This window comes from Mesoplodon bidens (assembly GCF_964165515.1).
Source record: "Mesoplodon bidens genome assembly, chromosome: 13".
Lineage (NCBI taxonomy): Eukaryota > Metazoa > Chordata > Mammalia > Artiodactyla > Ziphiidae > Mesoplodon > Mesoplodon bidens.
In genome coordinates, this window is record NC_138169.1 from 9,190,700 (window position 1) to 9,211,838 (window position 21,139).

Below are 21,139 nucleotides of genomic sequence, written 5' to 3' on the forward strand. Positions count from 1 at the left end.
AAAAATTAAAATAGTTTATCAAAAAGTATAAATGAAAGGTAACTGTTTATTACTGGAGAAGAGAAGAATGTATACAAGAAAATCTAGATTCTTTCTCCTCATGCACTACTTTGGTAGTAAAGTTCCAAATATCAACTATGAAGATATTTACAAGGATAAATTTTTCTTAACATGTGACCATTTACTGTGTGGTGGATGTTGTTTCATAGAAATCATATACTTAAACTAAATATAATCTTATAGTTTACAAGAAGCTTAGAACATTGTATTAACAGAAGACGAGATTACATTTTACTGCAAAATATTATAAAAGTGATACAATTTTGTGGCTCTTAAACATTTAATTACTTGAGTTGAACAGGGGAATGAAAAAAAAAAAAAAGCCCAACAGAAACATCATCAGGACACGCCTCACTTTAAGATTTTTTGTATTCAATTCGTTCTACTTTCACGTCGTCTCCAATTAGCTGATACACATAAGTGACAACTGTAGAAGCCTGGATATCCATCAACACAAATGAAGGAATAATGTTTCTAGAAGAAAATATAAATAATGTCAGTGTTTTGTACTAAAAAGCAGTAGCACTATAAATTTCAATTTAGGATGACAATTTGGATTCAAGGAGAAATCTGGTTGTTAGACATATTAAAAAGAATAATCACCAATAGAAGATTGCCAAAAAGGCTATAATTATTTAAATAATCACATTTCTCTTTTATGAAATGTCACTTGTACAATTATTAACTTTATGAAACCCCCAAATTCCCAAATTGCATACTACTCACGTTTCCAAGGCATTATATGCTCCAGTGGCAGAACCTGGATTAATGTAGAATTTATTTTCATGCTCAAATGCTTCAAATTTATGTGTGTGTCCTGAAATAAGGATATCCACATCAAACTGCCTCTGCAACAGGGCTAAGCTGGCCATATCTCCCCATGGAATAACTTGATGTCCATGGATCAAACCAATTTTGAACTGCCCAACAGTTACAACTTTCTGTTCTGGATAATTCAGATTCTAAAATATGAAATAGACATAAGAAAAACAAATATTTTAGAGACATAGAGGTTTAAAAAATAACCTTCTTAAATATTCAATCTCATATGGGTGTTTTACTACAGTGCTCCACAACCAACATATTTGTTAAATATTTGATTTCTTCTCAATCTCTAAGGCTGCAACAGTGCTCAAAACATAATTTACTTTAGGTAAACTGGAACTTATCATGCAACCCCTTTGTTGAGTTTATTTTTATAGAATATGAGTTCTTTTCGGCTTTCTGTAGAGGATAATTCCCCCAAATTTATGTTTCCTCTATTTAAGAATCCAAGGAATATGACCTGTAAGCTAGGATATGTTCAAATTATATCCCAGGCTTTAAGAGTTACCTAGATGGCTTAAAATAATAATGATAGTTAAACTTATGTAGCACTTAGTATGAACCAGGCACTATTCTAAGAAGTTTATAAATATCAACCTATGTAATAATTACAAACAATCCTAAGAGGTAGGTTCTATTATGACCCCCATTTTATGGATGAGGAAACTGAGGCACAGAGAAGTTAAAATAACTTGCCTAGGAGCACACGTTATTAAGTGTTTGAGCCAAGATCCAAACCCTGGTAGTATGGCTCCAGGGTCAAGCAAAAAATTTAATTCTTGCTACCGAAACTATCTTTGGCATATCATAAACAGAACCCCTAATATATTTTTAACAAATGGCAAACATATACTCGAATTATTGACAAGATGTTTGCCGCTTCCCTTCTCATCCCCCCACCCCACTTTTCACTTTCATGCCACCTCTAGTTTATTCAAACTTAACACCAAAAAAAAAAAAAAAGCACCAATGAATTTAAATAGTTTATGAAAAAGCTTATATTCCCAGGAATAAAAAATAAAATTTTCATACTAGAATCAGGTTTATTAAGCTAGGTCATACAATGTTAGCACTGTCAGGGGTTTTAAAAATCATCTATTCCAGTCATATTTACATAGTAGGGAACTAAGAAAGAGGATGTAACTTGCCTAAAATCTCATTATTAATTAATAGGCAAAGTTGGAACTCCAGAACTCCTTATTTTTTCTTTAAAGTTAGGTTTATTGAGGTAAAATTTACGTACAGGAAAATTACCCTTTTTGGTGTGCAATTCAAGGAGTTTTGACAAATGCATACAGTTGTGTAAGCACTGCCACAGTAAGATACAGAAAAATCTATCCCCTCCTCAAAACTCCCTCATGCCTGTTTATAGTTAACCTTTGAGATAGGGAGCCATGGCAGGGTTTTCAGCAGAGAAGTGATGTAATCTTACTTCACCTAAAAAGGATCACTCTGGTTGCTACATGGAGAATGAACTGTGGAGGGAGCAAGGATAGAGTCAGGAAGCTGGAACACAGTAAAGTGATAAGTACCTTGGGTAACAGAGGTGGTGGCGGGGTAAGTTCCTGACAAAAACTTTATAAACTAAATGATAGTACTACAAAAAATAGTGACAAAACCATATCAATTTAATTAGAACAAGTATGTAATATGTTTATTAAGTAGTCTAAAATCAGTGATTTTCAAACTGTAAGGGAGGGGTATGTGCAATAATTTTACACTGGAAAACTTAAAAAAAAAAAAAAAAAAGCAAAACAAACCTTACCAGTTGAGAAACTCTGGTCTCAAAAATAAACCTTATATATATAAAAATCAAGAAAAGGAAATATCTAATTAATATATAATCAACACAACAGGAAAAAAAGAAAAGGAAAGGAAATATTTGGGAAGGGAAAGGGAAGTACATCACCTCATCGAAGTCTCCTCTCACAATATGAACATCACCAGCCAGAGTCTTGAGATAGTCATAACTCTCTTTGGTACAAAGGTTCCCAGTGCAGAGAATGTGCTGAATCTTTCCTGGCACCAGCAGTTTTTTGAATTTAGCTGGCAAACTGTTGCACCGGTGTGGGATGTGCAGGTCTCCTAATACCAACACCAACTTTAAAGTGTCAAGGTGAGAAAAGGTGTAATGTTAAACATGATTTCAAAACAAGATATTCTCCTCCCATAAGTCCTCTTTTAAATTAAACTAATCAGAGATTCCAAAGCCCAAAAGAGCAGAAGTTATTCACACAGTTCCTATCATGACCACTTAAACACACATATGATTCTAAATCAATCTTAGTTTATTTTGGTCATAAATAGGTGTGCACACAATACAGGTAATCATTCTATTTATCAAGAATAAAATCAAGCTTTCTAAAGTGATTCATTTAGAGACCTATAAATTACACTCAAAAAAACTGAAAAATGAAAAATATACTACCGGGCCCTACGGAATTTGATATGGTAATTCACATTTCTGCAGTTTTAATGTAAAACATCATATATTGATTCCAGGGATGTTAATAAAAAGAATGGTTAAAATTATAATGATAGAGGAAAAAAAGTTAATTCTATAATTTACTAGACTGACAACTATTTGGAGGGACAGTAGCCAAAATTTACAATATTTGTTACTTAAAATATTAACTATACATTGCAGGGGAATAAAAACAGCCTATGTTGCAAAGAGTTTCAATAGGGCAAACATGTGCTTCTGAACTATAATTTTTTTATCTTCTCTTTCCTTCATCATTAGAAATCCTGACTGTCATATTTTTGTCTAGATTAAATTGCCTATGTATCCTCATTTTAGTTCCCAAACTTAAAATAACATATCAATCTTTCCTGTGCATTAGAGCATTAAAAAAAAGAGAGATCAGCTAAATAAGTGATGAATTCAGCAGGAGGTGGTTTAGAATTGGAACAATCTCAGATGACAAAAACAAATTCTGCATATAAAAATAAAAGAATTAAAAAACCTCAATCCTGCAGATTTTTAATTTTAAAATTTCAAGATTTGACTATATACACCATTTAACACAATAATGTCAAAAAGATCATTTAAAAATAGTATTCGCCCTCCAAAGGACAAGAGAATCAATTTCTCCATGTCCATTGGTATAAGCACCTTCAGACGAGATCTGGCACGTTCAGGGTGGTATGGCTGCAGACATTATAAGCACCTTCATTCTATGACAGGATGCTTTCCCACACAGACATCTCATCCATAAATGTACATGCCCTTTAACTGGTTCTAAAGAACGCATGACTATTCTTTAATATTACCAAAGAAAACACTGAATATTTAAAACAGGATAAACAGCAAAGTTTGGCCACTACAGACTTTGTAAGTTGAAATTAATCAAAACTAAAATGTGTAAAATTAAAATTATTACCACAGTAAGCTTGATTCATCTTGCAACAAATATCAAAATGATTACAAAGGAAAGGAAATGTTATCAGGATATAAAGTAACTGAGGTAACACAAGGTTACAAAACTAGCTCACTTTAAAAGAAATTATTAAATAAGCTTCTTTACAAAGAGTAGTTTCAGCTGGTATTTGCTCAATGACATATTGTTTCAATCCAGATCTTAGTGGACAAAACATCTATAAAACTAAAAACCACCACATAGTTTCCACCCTCAGTGATAATCAATACAAAAGTACCTGGAGATAGAATAATCTTCATCTTTAGAGGGGGATCCCTTCAGATATGGATTGAAGTACATAGTTAATGTGGGAAGCTGGCATTAGAGAAAAAGGTAAAAAAATAGATTTCTATATTAAAAAAAAAGAACCTCAAACTCATAAATTGAGGGTATATGTCTATAACAGGTTGAAAATGTTTGGGCCTAATAATGAATGAGCTGTTCAATCTGAATGTGGTAGAACGAACATTAGTAAGACATGATACTTTATAATGATCTATGACCTAAATTCTATAATGCACTGAGGATTATGCCCAAGTGTACCTAGACTATTAGCAGTCTAAAGATATAACTATGAATGGCCACACAGAAACTACTTCAAATTAGTAAGGATCCTTACTAGGACTTTGATTTCCTGCAGCTTTTTAAGTTATAGGGGGAATAGTGTCACGTAACAAATACCATACTTTGAGCAGTGTCTTTGCCCAAATTCCACACTTTGGACAGTTCAGGTTAGACATAGATTACAGAGTCTTTTTTTTTTTTTTTTGCGGTACGCGGGCCTCTCACTGTTGTGGCCTCTTCCGCTGCGGAGCACAGGCTCCGGACGCGCAGGCCCAGCGGCCATGGCTCACGGGCCCAGCCGCTCCACGGCATGTGGGATCCTCCCGGACCGGGGCACGAACCCGTGTCCCCTGCATCGGCAGGCGGACTCTCAACCACTGCGCCACCAGGGAAGCCCTACAGAGTCTTTTAAGACAGCAAAAGATCCTGGAAATGGCAGTCTTGTTAAATTCAAATAAAGAACCAACCTAATCAAAGCATAGGAATTTGGTTACTTCCTATTTGATAGACATAAAAGGGTGAAATCCCAGTAACAGCACCCAACCACCATTGTTAGTAGGAGCTAAGAGAAGAAACTTACTCTGTGCCCAGCCTTAGTGGAATGAAGAAGTTGATTGCAGACAGGGGAATGAAAAAAAAAAAAAGGGTGAAACATGACCAATGTTAAAAGAAAGCAACGAAAAGAAACAAACCAAAAAAAGAACAAAAAACTCATCGAATGAATATGCAAACAACTGTTAATGATTTCTGAGTGTTATGAAAGAAAATGTTAAAAATCAGCTTTGCTCAAAACAATACCAAAAGAACCATTTGCTGTACTATTAAATATCCCACTCTCTCACACACACACACTTAAAATTTTTTCTACTTTTCCTAATCTCATTCGCCACTTTGACTCCCATCCGTTTTGTTTCCTGTTCTGTTTAGAATTTTATTTGGAAAATTCATCAGCAATAGCTTAAATGAAAGCTAACATTTTCTGGATCCTTTGGGACTAATTATTCTTCAAGTATACTGATTTTAATCCTCCTATGTTTAAAATTCTAGTAGTTGGAAAATTATGCTGCAGCTAGGTCATTTTGTACAGAAGATCTAACACAGCACTATGAATACATTATCAAGTATTGGATGTACTGGATGATAAAAGCAGACACCTTCCTCCAGCTAAATCTGGACTTGCCCCACACTTGAATTTGCTGCCCATAGACTCTGGATACTACTGTATATTGAACATGTCTGGTCTCTTTTGCCAAATAAAATGCTTTTAATTGTAAAAGAATCGACTAACTCTAAATTTTGCCCAGTTCTATTTCGCATGAAAAGTGATACTTCAGTACAACTACCCTGAAAAAGTGTCCACCTCTCAAAAAAACCTCAGAAACATTAATATAGAAATCATGTCAGGTAATTTCATCTTCTCCCAGGGATAACTGTCTCAAAATTACTGTAAACTGGACTACTCTAATCTGGAGTCTGTTTAGAAGCAAAAATCAAAAGTGGGATTAAAGTCTCTAACATACATAAAGAAGCTAAAGAACCAGAGACCATGAATCTTTGGCTGTCACGTCTATAAGGCACCTTAAAGGCTGCTGGTCATAGAATCACGATCATCTTAAAAATGCAATGGATGTTCATCAGAGAGAGAAGTCTCTTCACCAACACAAATACCAAGATCATCAGAAATTCTTTTAAAACCGTTCTTCACTTTGTAGGGGGTCAAGGGCACTTTGAAAATCTGATTACCGCTATTAGCCCTCTCTGGCAGCAGTTCCCGAGTTTTCACGTAGGCAGGTCTTAGGGTACCGACCTACTGGGGGTGAGGGGATGATCTGGGGCAATCTGATGGACGAATGAGGTAAAGCTTCCCAAACTACTCCTTGCTGCCAACAATGGCCCTTTCACCAGAAAAACGTTCCAAAACGTAAAATTTCCAAACCATTTCAACGAGTTCGAAAACCATTAAAGAATCCTGCTCTAAAGGCTCGCAGCGGCCTGAGGAAGTAGTTCCAGCAACCCTAAAAGCTAAATCCAGTCCTTTTCAGGGCCCACTGCCACATTTCAATGGCAGCTGCACGTTATTTCAGGGGCGAAGGGAATAGTTCTTATCCCCTTTCTCTAGACAGCAAACTCAAATGGGTAGCGAATTGTGCTTGCTTCTTCCCGTTTTGCCTCCGAGAAGCCAGCTTTCGACACATGGGGGTGGTAACCGGTGGGTTACCTACTAGCGGGAGGTGCTTTCTGCGCGAAAGGAGCAAGGAAATGTCTGGAAACGGCGGAGTTCCCGTGCTCCTTTCTCTGGGACGCTCGAGGCACAGGCCCAAAGGCCTTCCCCGGCTCGGGCGTGAGGAGCTCGTGACAGAAGCAGCAGCTGAAAGGGACCCTTTCCACCCCCCGCCCCGGACGTCGTCTGTGGCTCCTGGGGCTGGGCTGCGAGGCCAGGGCTGGCCGCACCCAGAGGTGGCCGCTCTCTTTCCTCCCTTGTCTTTCCCCAGGCCCGGGCCCCGGCCGCGCCCGCCCCGGCCTCCGGGATCGCTTAAGCCCTCGCCCAGAGACTCCCAGCGTCTCCCAACGACGCAGCACCCCAACCGAGAGGCAGGCCTCGGTCGCCGCAGCTGCCGCTCTCACCATCCTGTCACTGGGCTCCGCTCAGTCACCACAACCGCCGCCGCCCTCTCTTCCTCAGACGCCTAGACGACCCGCCCACCTCGCTCACAACCAATGAAAAGAGAAGTCGGCGAGAGACAGCTCTACGGGGGCCCGCATAGGCCCTTCTCCGCCGTAAAGCGAAGTTGTTCTTTGGGAAATTGTGGTGGGGCGGTGGCCAAGATCGCGAAGTTTCCAAAAGCGCGGGCAACATCCGGGCACCTGGGGCCCTCGAGCTGAGGCGCGCAGAGTGACTGACTTTTTTAGGGATTGCAGCCATGCTGAAGTGCGGGATGAATGGCAGTCAGGTGAAAGGTGCAGAGGCCTTTTTTGCCTTTCTCTGTAGAAAAGGGAAAGCCTGGGGTTCATGGGGAAGTTTCCACCATCGTCTAGGTTCTTGACCTTTGTCTTTCTGCCTAGGGGCTGAGGACACAAGGCCTGGCCACGGCCGGCACTCACCCACCCAGGGTCCTGTTAGCTTCTGAGGGGCGAATGACGGCCCATCTGCTTTTATTTATGCACAATATTTATATTCATAGGTGTCCATAAAATGAAGTTGCACTATCCGGACAGATATTGGAAGGGCAGCTTCAAACTTGGGACGATAAGAACTGTGTGGAAAGTTGGGAAAGACAATGCTTGGACAGTGAAAGTATTTTAGTGCCATGAGAAAAAAGCATAAACCTGTTTTTTTCCCCAAATTCTAGCATTTTTAATGTATGACCTGGGACAAGCCACGGAATCACTTCAGGGCTCAGTTTTCTCATCTGTAAAATGAGAATAGTAACAGCATCTTCATTATAGGGTTTATTGTAGGAATAAAATGCAGGTAAAGAGCTCAGTAATGAATGGGAATGTATAAGAACTATTGTTTATTGTAAATGGTACTTTAAACATGTAAGTTACTCCAGAAAGTCTCTATTTAGAAAAGTAATGGTCGTACAGATCATAACCTGAAAGTGATTATTGAAAGGCATCTTGTGTTGCAGCCGGCTTCCCCTGTGTTGACGACTTCTATGGAACACTATTAATGAACAGGAAAGGGAAGCACAAGCCCCCCCATTGTTGCATGTTCTCAGAGTTCTAGAAAGTTCTCTCTTGCAGTGTGTACCTTAGTTCTCAATAAGTGATTATTTGTATGATTGTTTAAATTTGTTTTTCCTCCATAACTCTAAGCCCTGTGAGGGCAGGAGCTGTAAACCCGTCTTGTTCATTGCTATACCCCCATTGCCTTGGCTTGTACCGTCCTTGGAACATACTAGGTGCTCAATAAATATTCATTGAATGAATGAAAGGTCTTCATTAGTTAGCTCCAGGAAGAAGTGGTGAATGTGAAGTGGTAAAAAGGGACAAACGCCTCTTTTTTTCCCCCTAGTCATCCTCTCTTTCTCAGTTTGAGGCCTGCACCCCCACTTCCGGCCGTGCCGTGCAGCTTGAGGGATCTTAGTTCCCCCACGAGGGATTGAACCCGGGCCCTTGGCAGTGGAATTGCTGCATCCTAACCACCAGACCACCAGGGAATTCCCCCAACTCTGATTCTTCTTTTTTTAAAAAAATTTATTTAACTATTTAATTTTGGCTGCGTTGGGTCTTCGTTGCTGCGCGCGGGATTTCTGTAGTTGCGGCGAGCGGGGGCTATTCTTCGTTGCGGTGCACGGGCTTCTCGTTGCGGTGGCTTCTCTTGTTGTGGAGCATGGGTTCTAGGCGCGTGGGCTTCAGTAGTTGTGGCACGTGGGCTCAGTAGTTGTGGCGCACGGGCTTAGTTGCTCCACGGCATGTGGCATCTTCCCGGACCAGGGCTCGAACCCATGTCTCCTGCATTGGCAGGCGGATTCTTCATCACTGCACCACCAGGGAAGCCAGCCAACTCTGATTCTTAAGCATAATAATCTGATTTTATGTTCTGAAATTATTTTTCCTTTTTTCTACTTTTCCATGGATTGATATGGCCATCCATTTTTATTGCATCATAGTATCCCATATCTGTTTGCCATATTTTTTACTTATTCATAATTTATAAGAACACAAATGGTGTCATACCAGATAAGACCAATATTTCATCCATCCCTGGCCTCTCTTTCTGACAGGGCATCTAACTGTGTTTTCTGGGAAAATCTGGCATGTTCTGTGCTCAGACATCAGAGATACATCTTGAATTCCTCTCATTTCTCTCTCATGACTTGTTTTGACTTTGCTACCTGTGAAGTTATTAAAACCCTTCAAACCATCTCCTATATGCTCTGTTTTCACACTTTTTGGGGGTGGGGGGGTATACATTTATTTAAACCAAGTTTAAAAATGCATTAGTATGGAAACTGGCTTCCCACAATAGTTCCACGCAACACTGTGAACATATAGAAAGGAAGAATTTTGTTGCATTTTATTATTTCACACACTCACTCTGTGAATTTATTATTTTTAAAAAATATTTATTTATATATTTGGCTGCGCTGGGTCTTAGTTGCAGCACGCAGGATCTAGATCTAGTTCCCTGACTGGGGATCGAACCCAGGGCCCCTGCATTGGGAGGGCAGAGTCTTAACCACTAGACCACCAGGGAAATCCCTCATTCTGTTAATTTACTGAGTACCTACTATGTGTCTGGCATTTTGCCAAGGGTATTATACTGTATTTCTTAAACAATTTGTAGCATTAGTCTATAAAACACTGTTCTTTATGAATTTATCTTGAGTCCTGTGAATGCTGAAGTAGTCCTATGATTTTATTGTTTGAGAAAAAGAATGTAAAAGGCACCTTTCTCTTTCTCCATAGTATTTGGGAAAGCGATCCAAGCACTCTCACGAATTAGTGATGAGCTGTGGCTAGACCCTTCTGAAAAAGGTGTAAGTAAGAAATTTAACTAATAAAGAACAAAAGAAGATGTTTATAAATCCCAGTCCAGATTGAATGTTAACTAGGAAATCCAGAAATTCTAATCAGCCCTTTCACTGTTCATCTTTATTTTACATATCTAAATACATTTAGAGCGTGGTAAACTTAAAAATCATACACAGTTGACTTAAGCCAGAAGAAACAAACTGGTGGTCAAGAGGCTAGATAAGGCTTGCAGAAATGTTTTGTGGGGCCTGCACTATGTTTTTTTTAAAAAATGAAATAATTTTCTAACACTTAGTAACTGGGAGAGTCCACATAAAAATCTGAATTTCCTGATTCTGTTGAAAACTCAGAAGGTCTGATAGTTTGGGGCCTGCATTCCCAAGTGGAAGTCGTTGTCTGACTAATAGTTTCTTGCCTTAGGCGAGGGAAAATTTTGCTGCAATCTTTTTACTCCCTTTTATATTGCCTTCTGCCACTTTGTGCTTTAAAGTTAAGGCCCCTGTGGGCATTTACGTTTTTACAATTATAAATATGTTCTTGTTACCAAAAACAAACAAAGAAAAATACAATTTCAGCATGCAGGATTTTAGACTTAATACCTATGTATAATATATTCCATTTAGATGTGTGTACATATGCAAATTAAATGCACACTGTATAATACAGTCCATATTACATCAGTACTATAACTTATGTGTATAATGTAGTCCATATCATGCAGTTCACATCCCGTAGCCTTACTCGGACACAATTCAATGCGATGTTAAGCATAATAGAATTTTTAAAATTAATCATTAAAGTTGATTTTTTCCTGTATAGCTATTATTTTATTTTTCTAGCTTGCTTTAAGATCTGTGAATTCTTGTCGGTCAGCATATGGATGTGTCCTCTTCTCACCTGTGTTTTTTCAACATTATCAATGGTCAACCTCGATGAAAATGAATGATAGTGACACAATATCGAATTTAGATTGCAAATTGGGAATGAAGGTAAGAATAAGTGGGCACGGTTTTCTCTTGTATTGTAGAAATATTCATTATATAGGGCATAATACCTATTCTGTACTTAATACTTGGTTTAAATGGCATGCAGGGGGCTTCCCTGGGGGCGCAGTGGTTGGGACTCCGCCTGCCGATGCAGGGGACGCGGGTTCGTGCCCCGGTCTGGGAGGATCCCACGTGCCGCGGAGCGGCTGGGCCTGTGAGCCATGGCCGCTGGGCCTGCGCGTCCGGAGCCTGTGCTCCGCAACGGGGAGAGGCCACAGCAGTGAGAGGCCCGCGTACCACACACACACACACACAAATTTGTAAATGGCATGCAGGACAGTCTGTTCATTTACGAATATACTTACTCTTCTTTTGTTAGGTTGTTTTTAAACTAATTAAGCAACCATATTAAGTATGTGCTCTTCTATAACGTGTTTGTGTTACAGTCAATTCTGCCTATCTTTAGATGTCTGAATTCCCTCGAAAGAAATGTAGAGAAGTGCAAAATATTTACCAGATCTGATAAGTGCAAAGTAGTTATTCAATTCTTCTGCAGACATGGTAGGTATAATTAAATCCAGTTTAAAGTGTGTGTGTGTTTTGTTAATATTTTTCATGTTTAGAATATTCAAACTGCATATCAAGACTTCCCATTGCACTATTGCTTAGAATTTGTATAGTTTTGTGGTAGGGCGGTTATAAATATTATCTTACTTGTCTCTGTAGAAGTACTGTGAGTTGATTGGTATTAATTATTTCCTTTTTTGGCTTGTCAGTGGCACAAGCTTTGCCTGCACACAGACCAATTTTTTAAATGTCCATCTGAATTCTAACAATTGAATATTCTAAAATTAACTAGCTGCTTGATGATATTCTGTAAGACTGCCTTGGTAACAGTGTTCCTTGGAATGAACAGAAAAGAATAATGCCTATATAATGTATAAAAAATGCTCCAGGAGGTAAATAGTATTTTATCTGGGGCTGAAAGAAGCATGGTAACTGGCCCAAGGTCACAGAACTAGTAAGTCACAGAGCCTGGATTTGAGTCCAGCCCCACAACAGTAGGAGCCAAAAGCTTCATTCATTCTCTCTGCTACACCAAGAGATTTCCTGGCTCCCAGCCTTGCATGGTAGATATTCAAATGTTGTAGTCATATAGGATTTTACATGGTTAAATATGTAGAGCATGGTGATAAAGTGCATGGACTCTGGAGGTCAACAAGGTCTGGGGTGGAATCCTGCTCTGCCTCTTCCTTGCTGAGACATTGGGCAAATTATTTTACATCTTTGTGCCTCAGTTTCCCTATATGTAAAATGGGGACAGTGGTAGTACCAGCCTCCTAGGGTTTTTGTGAAGATTCAATGAGTTATAGGAAGTTATAGTTCTAAAGTGTTTAAAGAAATACCTGGCATATTTTCTAAGAGTTAGTGCTAGTAATATTTATAATGATGGCTGCTATTTTATTTGAAGTTACCAGTTAGGAGTGTATGTTTTAAAAATCTTGTACTTGTGGTATTGGTCCAAATCTTTTTATAGTGGAATGGTCTTCTGGAAGGTTATATTAGTGTTATGATTTATCTTATATTTCTTAATTTTGTCTTACATTTATCTTAATATTTTTATTTCAGCTCTTATTTATATCATATTCCTTAATTTTTCCCCTGCAAAATATCAATTTTTAACATTATTTTTTCCTCTTTGAGCTTCAGTTCATGTCATAGCAGAATCATGTAAAGAGCATGACTAAAAGCCCAGCAAGGGTGGGGGGAGGGATAAATTAGGAGTTTGGGATTAAAATATACACACTAGTGTATATAAAATAGATAACCAACAAGGACCTACTGTATAGCACAGGGAACTATACTCAATATCTTATAATAAGCTAAAATAGAAAAGAATCTAAAAAAGAATAATATATATATATATATGTATAACTGAATCACTTTGCTGTACACCTGAAACTAACACATTGTAAATCAACTATATTTCAGTAAAAATTAAAAAAAAAAAAAGCACACACACACACAAAAAGCACCGCAAGCTCTGACATCTCATAGATTTGGATGTGGATTCTTCTATAATTCTTATTAGCTTTGTGACAGTACATAAGCTCTCTGAACCTTCATTTTCTTTTCTCTAGAATGGGGATAATCTTACCTACCCTCAGATTCTGGGGTTGTTGTGAGGATGAAGTGAGATCACATGTGTAAAGCACTTAGTGTGGTGCCTGACACAGAGGCAGTACTGAATAGTCAGTGACTGATGTTATTACAATTATCCTCATCCCTTATTTCCAGCTAGATTTTTTTTTTTTTTGCAGTACGCAGGCCTCTCACTGTTGTGGTGTCTCCCGTTGCGGAGCTCAGGCTCCAGATGCGCAGGCTCAGCGGCCATGGCTCACGGGCCTAGCCGCTCTGCAGCATGTGGGATCCTCCCGGACTGGGGCATGAACCCGTGTCCCCTGCATCGGCAGGCGGACTCTCAACCACTGCGCCAACCAGGGAAGCCCTAGATATTATTTTTTAATTTTTTGTTCAAAAAAATTTTTTTTGGCTGCACCGCGCGGCTTTCAGGATCTTAGTTCCCTGACGAGGGATTGAACCTGGGTCCTCGGCAGTGAAAGCATGGAGTCCTAACCACTGGACCACCAGAGAATTCTCCAGCTAGATTTTAAACAACCAACTTTTCAGCTTCTTAAGTATGTCTCAAGTGGCTTGATTAATGTCCAATACATATTTGTGATTGGTTGATTTTTAATAGCTTTTGTAGGGAAGTTGTATGAGTTAGGATGCTATAAGTCAGTGGTCCCCAACCTTTTTGGCACCAGGGACTGGTTTTGTGGAAGACAGTTTTTCCACGGATGGGGTTGGGGGGATTGGGATGGTTCAGGCGGTAATGCCAGGGATGGGTAGCAATGGGGCTCAGCTGCCACTCACCTCCTGCTGTGCGGCCCAGGGGGTGGGGGTGGGGGGGATGGGGACCCCTGCTCTAAGTTACAAATAACAGGGAAAAAAAAAAACCACCCAGAAAATCCAACTCAAACTGACTTAAACAATAAGGAGGAATTTTGGCTCATGTAAACTAAAAGTTCAAAATTAGGTCATAGGCGTGTTTTGATCCAGGCTGCAGCAGCTGCTTCTCCTTCTTCTTTTAAAAATTCTCTCAGGTCTGCTTTCCTCCATGTGATTTATACTAAGTCCAGCTTCTCTTCTAAACTTTTTTTTTAACATCTTTATTGGAGTATAATTGCTTTACAGTGGTGTGTTAGTTTCTGCTGTATGACAAAGTGAATCAGCTATGCATATACATATATCCCCATATCTCCTCCCTCTTGGAGTCTCCCTCCTCTTATAAACTTTTAATAATGAGGTGACTTCTAGCAGCAGTAGCAGCTGGGGCTACATGCTTGCTCTTTCACATCTGGGGGAGTGAGAGCCATACTTCATACATGCACTGAACAAAAGTGCTTGACTTTGCTCTGATTGGACCAACCTAAACTAATCCTGGGGAGCCAGGGGAATTCCATTCTCTAATTGCCTTGGCTTATTGCCATATCTGGACCAAATTCAATTGCAAGGGGGATAAGATTACATCAATTGATTTATACCAATGAGGGCCCACAAGTGATACTGGAAGTGAAGTCAGTCCCACCCAAACCTCATGGCTGCTACATAACAGGGAAGGATGGCTCAGGAAGGAAGGGGGAAGCAGGGGATAGATGCTGATACCCAGTAATTGGGGTAAATAGTTATACTTTCCAAAACTGTATGTACCCAGGAAATTATGTTTGCAATTTTATTTTTATAATCTGGTGGAGAAACATTGTTCAAATTTAGTTGAGAAAAATCACCTGGGCAGAGATATCCAATAAACTGCTAGAAATACATATTTGGAACTGGGGAAGAAATTAAAGACAGTGAAGTAAATTTGGCTCTCTTCATTGATAGAAAACAATTGCAAAGGCATGAGCCACTAAAAAAGACTAACTTCTCTGAATCTAACCATAAATGGTTTCCAGAACGGTGATTTCTTAGGTTATTTAGCATCTGCTAATAGAAAAAAAAAAAAAGATGATTTATGTCATCAAGAACCAAGGTTCATATGAAATATTTACCTGCCTAATAATAATTCTATCAATTCTCTGTATTTTCATTGGCACTGGCCCCAGAGTGGCTAAAAACGAGTCAGTGAATTGTCCCTGAAGAACATGCTCTGATCCAAAGCAACTGCTAATAAGTTCTGTCCTGCTCAAAAAGACAGATCTCCGACAGAGGGGCTTCCATACGAGGGGTGAGCTGGCTACTGAGTGAAAATAAAACCCTGATTCATACATGTATATTAATGACATGGTGTCAAGAGGGCAGAATTTCCACTTCAGGTTTTAAGGTTTTGTAAAAGGGCATTCTACAGATATGCTGATGACTTTAAACTTGCATAACAGTGAACTTAAAGGGATTGGGAAACATTTGCCAACTTATAAGTATCACTAACCTCTGAAATTCCAAACCCCACAAATGGAACATCTCCAAAATAATGCTTGTTTCTTAGCTGTACCTCTTTAAGTTTGAAAGAGTTCTCTGGAGCCACTGAGGGAAGTTGCAAATTGAGCTATGAAACGGCAAGCAGAATTCTATCATAGTATCAGATATGCCATGGCTGGCAGCCGACGGCATAAGGAAGTGCTCCTCAAGCGGTCCATGGACTGGCTGCTGGACCTCAAATTGTCTGTTACTGGTCTGTGAGAAGATAAGGAGCTTATGTCAGAATTTAAGTTAACCACATTACTACGCATTCTCTTTAGTTCAGCTGTTTTGATTTTGTTTCAATAGTGAGACTTTCTCAATGAAGGAAGAAATTCTGGTGAAAATTCCTTGTCTCTTATAGTCCAGTACTTTGTGCAGCATTAGATAAAATCAATAAATGACAAAGAGGAAACAGGACTTCTAAATTTTTATCCTGTTTGCATTCTATCAAGGAAAATTATTATTAAGCTGGAAGACTGGAAAAACCACAGTGAAGAGGTACACCAAGCCAAGTTGCTTTAAAAAGAGCACAATGGGTTTGTGCCCCGGTCCGGGAGGATACCGCGTGCCGCGGAGTGGCTGGGCCTGTGAGCCATGGCCGCTGGGCCTGCGCGTCCGGAGCCTGTGCTCCGCGGCGGGAGGGGCCACAGCAGTGAGAGGCCCGCGTGCCGCAAAAAACAAAAACAAAACCAAAAAACAAACAAACAAAAAGCACAATGGATGTACTTGCGGCAACAGATTCAAAGGAGAGAAAGGTGAAGAGGAAGGGCTATCTGGGTGGTAGCATTACATGTGGGTAAATTTCTTTTTTGTAAACGTCTTTATTGGCGTACAACTGCTTTACAATGGTGTGTTAGTTTCTGCTTTATAACAAAGTGAATCAGCTATATGTATACATATATCCCCATATCTCCTCCCTCTTGCATCTCCCTCCCCCCTCCCTTTCCCACCCCTCTAGATGGTCACAAAGCACCGAGTTGATCTCCCTGTGCTATGCGGCTTTCCCACTAGCTAGCTATTTTATAACTGGTAGTATATATAAGTCCATGCCATTCTCTCACTTCGTCCCAGCTTACCCTTCCCCCTCCCCATGTCCTCAACTCCATTCTCTACATCTGCGTCTTTATTCCTGCCCTGCCCCTAGGTTCTTCATAACCTTTTTTTTTTTTTTTAGATTCCATATGTATGTGTTAGCATATGGTATTTGTCTTTCTCTTTCTAACTTACTTCACTCTGTATGACAGACTCTAGGTCCATCCACCTCATTACAAATAACTCAATTTCCTTTCTTTTTATGACTGAGTAATATGCCATTGTATATATGTGCCACATCTTCTTTATCCATTCATCTGTCGATGGACATTTAGGTTGGTCCCATGTCCTGGCAATTGTAAATAGTGCTGCAATGAACACTGTGGTACCTGACTCTTTTTGAATTATGGTTTTCTCAGGGTAGATGCCCAGTAGTGGGATTGCTGGGTCGTATGGTTGTTCTATTTGTAGTTTTTTAAGGAACTTCCATACTGTTCTCCATAGTGGCTGTATCTATTTACATTCCCACCAACAGTGCAAGAGGGTTTCTTTTTCTCCACACCCTCTCCAGCATTTATTGTTTGTAGATTTTTTGATGATGGCCATTCTGACTGGTGTGAGGTGATACCTCATTGTAGTTTTGATTTGCATTTCTCTAATGATTAGTGATGTTAAGCATTCTTTCACGTGTTTGTTGGCTATCTGTATATCTTCTTTGGAGAAATGTCTGTTTAGGTCGTCTGTCCATTTTTGGATTGGGTTGTTTGTTTTGTTGATATTGAGCTGCATGAGCTGCTTGTAAATTTTAGGAGATTAATCCTTTGTCATTTGCAAATATTTTCTTCATTTGCAAATATTTTCTCCCATTCTGAGGATTGTCTTTTCGTCTTGTTTATGGTTTCCTTTGCTGTGCAAAAGCTTTTAAGTTTCATTAGGTCCCATTTGTTTACTTTTGTTTTTATTTCCATTTCTCTAGGAGGTGGGTCCAAAAGGATCTTGCTGTGATTTATGTCATAGAGTGTTCTGCCTATGTTTTCCTCTATGAGTTTTATAGTGTCTGGCCTTACATTTAGGTCTTTAATCCATTTTGAGTTTGTTTTTGTATATGGTGTTAGGGAGCATTCTAATTTCATTCTTTTACATGTAGCTGTCCAGTTTTCCCAGCACCACTTATTGAAGAGGCTGTCTTTTCTCTATTGTATATTTTTGCCTTCAAATCAAAAATAAGGTGACCATATGTGCATGGGTTTATCTCTGGGCTTTCTATCCTGTTCCATTGATCTATATTTCTGTTTTTGTGCCAGTACCATGCTCTCTTGATTACTGTAGCTTTGTAGTATAGTCTGAATTCAAGGAGCCTGATTCCTCCAGCTCTGTTTTTCTTTCTTAAGATTGTTTGGCTATTCGGGGTCTTTTGTGTCTCCATACAAATTGTGAAATTTTTTGTTCTAGTTCTGTGAAAAATGCCATTGGTAGTTTAATAGGCATTGCATTGAATCTGTAGATTGCTTTGGGTAGTAGAGTCATTTTCACAATGTTGATTCTTCCAATCCAAGAACATGGTATATCTCTCCATCTGTTTGTATCATCTTTAATTTCTTTCATCAGTGTCTTAGAGTTTTCTGCATACAGGTCTTTTGTCTCCTTAGGTAGGTTTATTCATAGGTATTTTATTCTTTTTGTTGCAGTGGTAAATGGGAGTGTTTCCTTAATTTCTCTTACAGGTTTTTCATCATTCGTGTAAAGGAATGCAAGAGATTTCTGTGCATTAATTTTGTATCCTGCTGCTTTACCAAATTCATTGATTAGCTCTAGTAGTTTTCTGGTAGCATCTTTAGGATTCTCTCTATATAATATCATGTTATCTGCAAACAGTGACAGCTTTACTTCTTCTTTTCTGATTTGAATTCCTTTTATTTCTTTTTCTTCTCTGATTGCTATGGCTAAAACTTGCAAAACTATGTTGAATAATAGTGGTGAGAGTGGGCAACCTTGTCTTGTTCCTGATCTTAGTGGAAATGGTTTCAGTTTTTCACCATTGAGAACGATGTTGGCTGTGGGTTTGTCATATATGGCCTTTATTGTGTTGAGGTGAGTTCCTTCTATGCCTACTTTCTGGAGGGTTTTTATTATAAATAAGTGTTGAATTTTGTCGAAAGCTTTCTCTGCATCTATTGAGATGACCATATGGTTTTTCTCCTTCAATTTGTTAATATGGTATATCACATTGATTTATTTGCATATATTGAAGAATCCTTGCATTCCTGGGATAAACCCCACTCGATCATGGTGTATGATCCTTTTAATGTGCTGTTGGATTCTGTTTGCTAGTATTTTGCTGAGGATTTTTGCATCTATGTTCATCAGTGATATTGGCCTGTAGTTTTCTTTCCTTGTGACACCTTTGTTTGGTTTTGGTATCAGGGTGATGGTGGCCTCATAGAATGAGTTTGGGAGTATTCCTCCCTCTGCTATATTTTGGAAGAGTTTGAGAAGGATAGGTGTTAGCTCTTCTCTAAATGTTTGATAGAATTTGCCTGTGAAGCCATCTGGTCCTGGGCTAAATTTCTAATAGTCAGAAATGGGAAGGCATTCTATGATGAGGAAGCAGTGTGGTCAAAGGTATAGACTGAAAGTGTTTAGCGTGTGTTAAGGAAAAAGGGGAAGGAAGCAAGTAGCAAGAAAAAAAGCATCAGGGATGACAAAGAAGTAAGGCATTTCTCAGCTTGGACATCCTCGGCAATGCCAATAGAACATTCACCCAAGTCAGGTATTTGTTATAGAGATATGATTGAGCTTGTATATGCATGGGCTATTTCTGAAGAATACCTAAGAAACTGGTAACCATAGTTACCTCTGAGTAGGGTACTGGGGTGGCAGGAGTCAGAGGTGGAGGGTGACTTATTTTCACTGTCTATTCTTTGGTATCTTTTGAATTTTATACCATGTACATCTATTACCTTTTATTTCCTATCCATCTAAAAATAAGTTGAAAATATTTTTTAAAATAGGTAAGATATGCCAACTTTTGAGCTTTGTGTCTTCCCGAAGTAGCAGCCACAGTAATCCCTTTAAAATAGGTCAGATTATATTACTCCAGTGCTTAAAACTCTCAAAAAGCTCACCATTTTACCCAAGGTAAAAGCCGAAGATCTTACAATGGCCGGTAAGGTATCACATGATCTGGGAGTCCCAGGCTGGGCCCCTGTTCCCTCTGCCTAGCAAGCTCCTTCTCCAGATAACACATGGCTTGCTCTTTCTAAGACCTCCTTCAGTCTTGCTCAAATGGCATCTTTTCCATGAGGTCTTCCTTGACCTCCTTACTTGAAATTGCTGCCCACCACCACTGGCACTCCCCAGCCCCCTTTCAGCTTTCCTTTTTTTCCTGTGCTACTTATCACTATGTGACAGACCAATTATTTTACTTTTTCTTTTTTTGGCTGTACTGCACGGCATGTGGGATCTTAGTTCCCCGACCAGGGAGCAAACCTGTGCCCCCTGCAGTGGAAGCGCAGAGTCTTAACAACTGGACCACCAGGGAAGTACTGCTTTTGATTTTCTTATCGTTTGCCTCCCTTCGCTAGAATGTAAGCTCTGTGAAGTCAGAAATTTTTGTCTGAGTTGTTCTTTGCTAGTCCACAGCTCCAAAATTCGTCCCTGTGTGTTTCCCTACTTTGAATCTCAGCTGGCCTTGGAGTTGCTTTGATATCAATAGAATGCACTAGAAGTGATGTTGTGTGAGCTCCGAGCCTAGGCCTCAAGAGGCCTGTCAGCTTCCACTGTTAAACTAAGAACATTTCCATCAGCATGAGAGTAAGCACAGTCCAGCGCAGACTCCTGGAAGACTGGAGACCATGTGGTGAGAGGCCCCAGCCATCCCAGCTGTCCCTGTTGTCCCAACTGTGAGGCCCCAGATATGAATGTGAGGCCATTCAAAATGATCCAGCCACAGCTAAGCCAACCCAAACCAGAGGAGCCACTCAGCTGAACTGTTAGAAATAACAAATGAAAAAAAAAAAAAGAAATAACAAACGTTTGTTATTTTGAGCCACTAAATTTCTGATTAAATATTGTGGTTTGTTATCCATTAAAAACTAACTGATCAGGAATTCCTTGGTGGCGCAGTGGTTAAGAATCCGCCTGCCAATGCAGGGGACACAGGTTAGAGCCCTGGTCCGGGAAGATCCCACATGCCGCGGAGCAACTAAGCCCGTGAGCCACAACTACTGAGCCCACGTGCCACAACTA

General features: G+C 39.5%; 2 protein-coding genes across 2 annotated transcripts in view; one reads left to right on the plus strand and one right to left on the minus strand.

Moving 5' to 3' along the window:
- Positions 1-28: 28 nt before the first annotated feature.
- On the minus strand, positions 29-5,538 carry VPS29 (VPS29 retromer complex component). Its single transcript, XM_081252287.1, is given in 6 exon segments — positions 29-534; positions 787-1,022; positions 2,795-2,986; positions 5,449-5,465; positions 5,468-5,510; positions 5,512-5,538. Coding segments are annotated over 6 exon segments (618 nt in total). The 5' UTR covers positions 5,524-5,538; the 3' UTR covers positions 29-416.
- Positions 5,539-7,774: 2,236 nt separating this feature from the next.
- Positions 7,775-21,139, plus strand: part of RAD9B (RAD9 checkpoint clamp component B) — a gene marked incomplete at its 3' end in the record, with an annotated part of 30,138 nt that continues 16,773 nt past the window's right edge. Inside the window, exons 1-4 of the mRNA XM_081252283.1 lie at positions 7,775-7,826; positions 10,284-10,354; positions 11,189-11,338; positions 11,782-11,896. Coding sequence (XP_081108409.1) covers positions 7,790-7,826; positions 10,284-10,354; positions 11,189-11,338; positions 11,782-11,896 — 373 coding nt within the window. The 5' untranslated portion in view covers positions 7,775-7,789. The remainder of the gene's footprint in view (positions 7,827-10,283; positions 10,355-11,188; positions 11,339-11,781; positions 11,897-21,139) is intronic.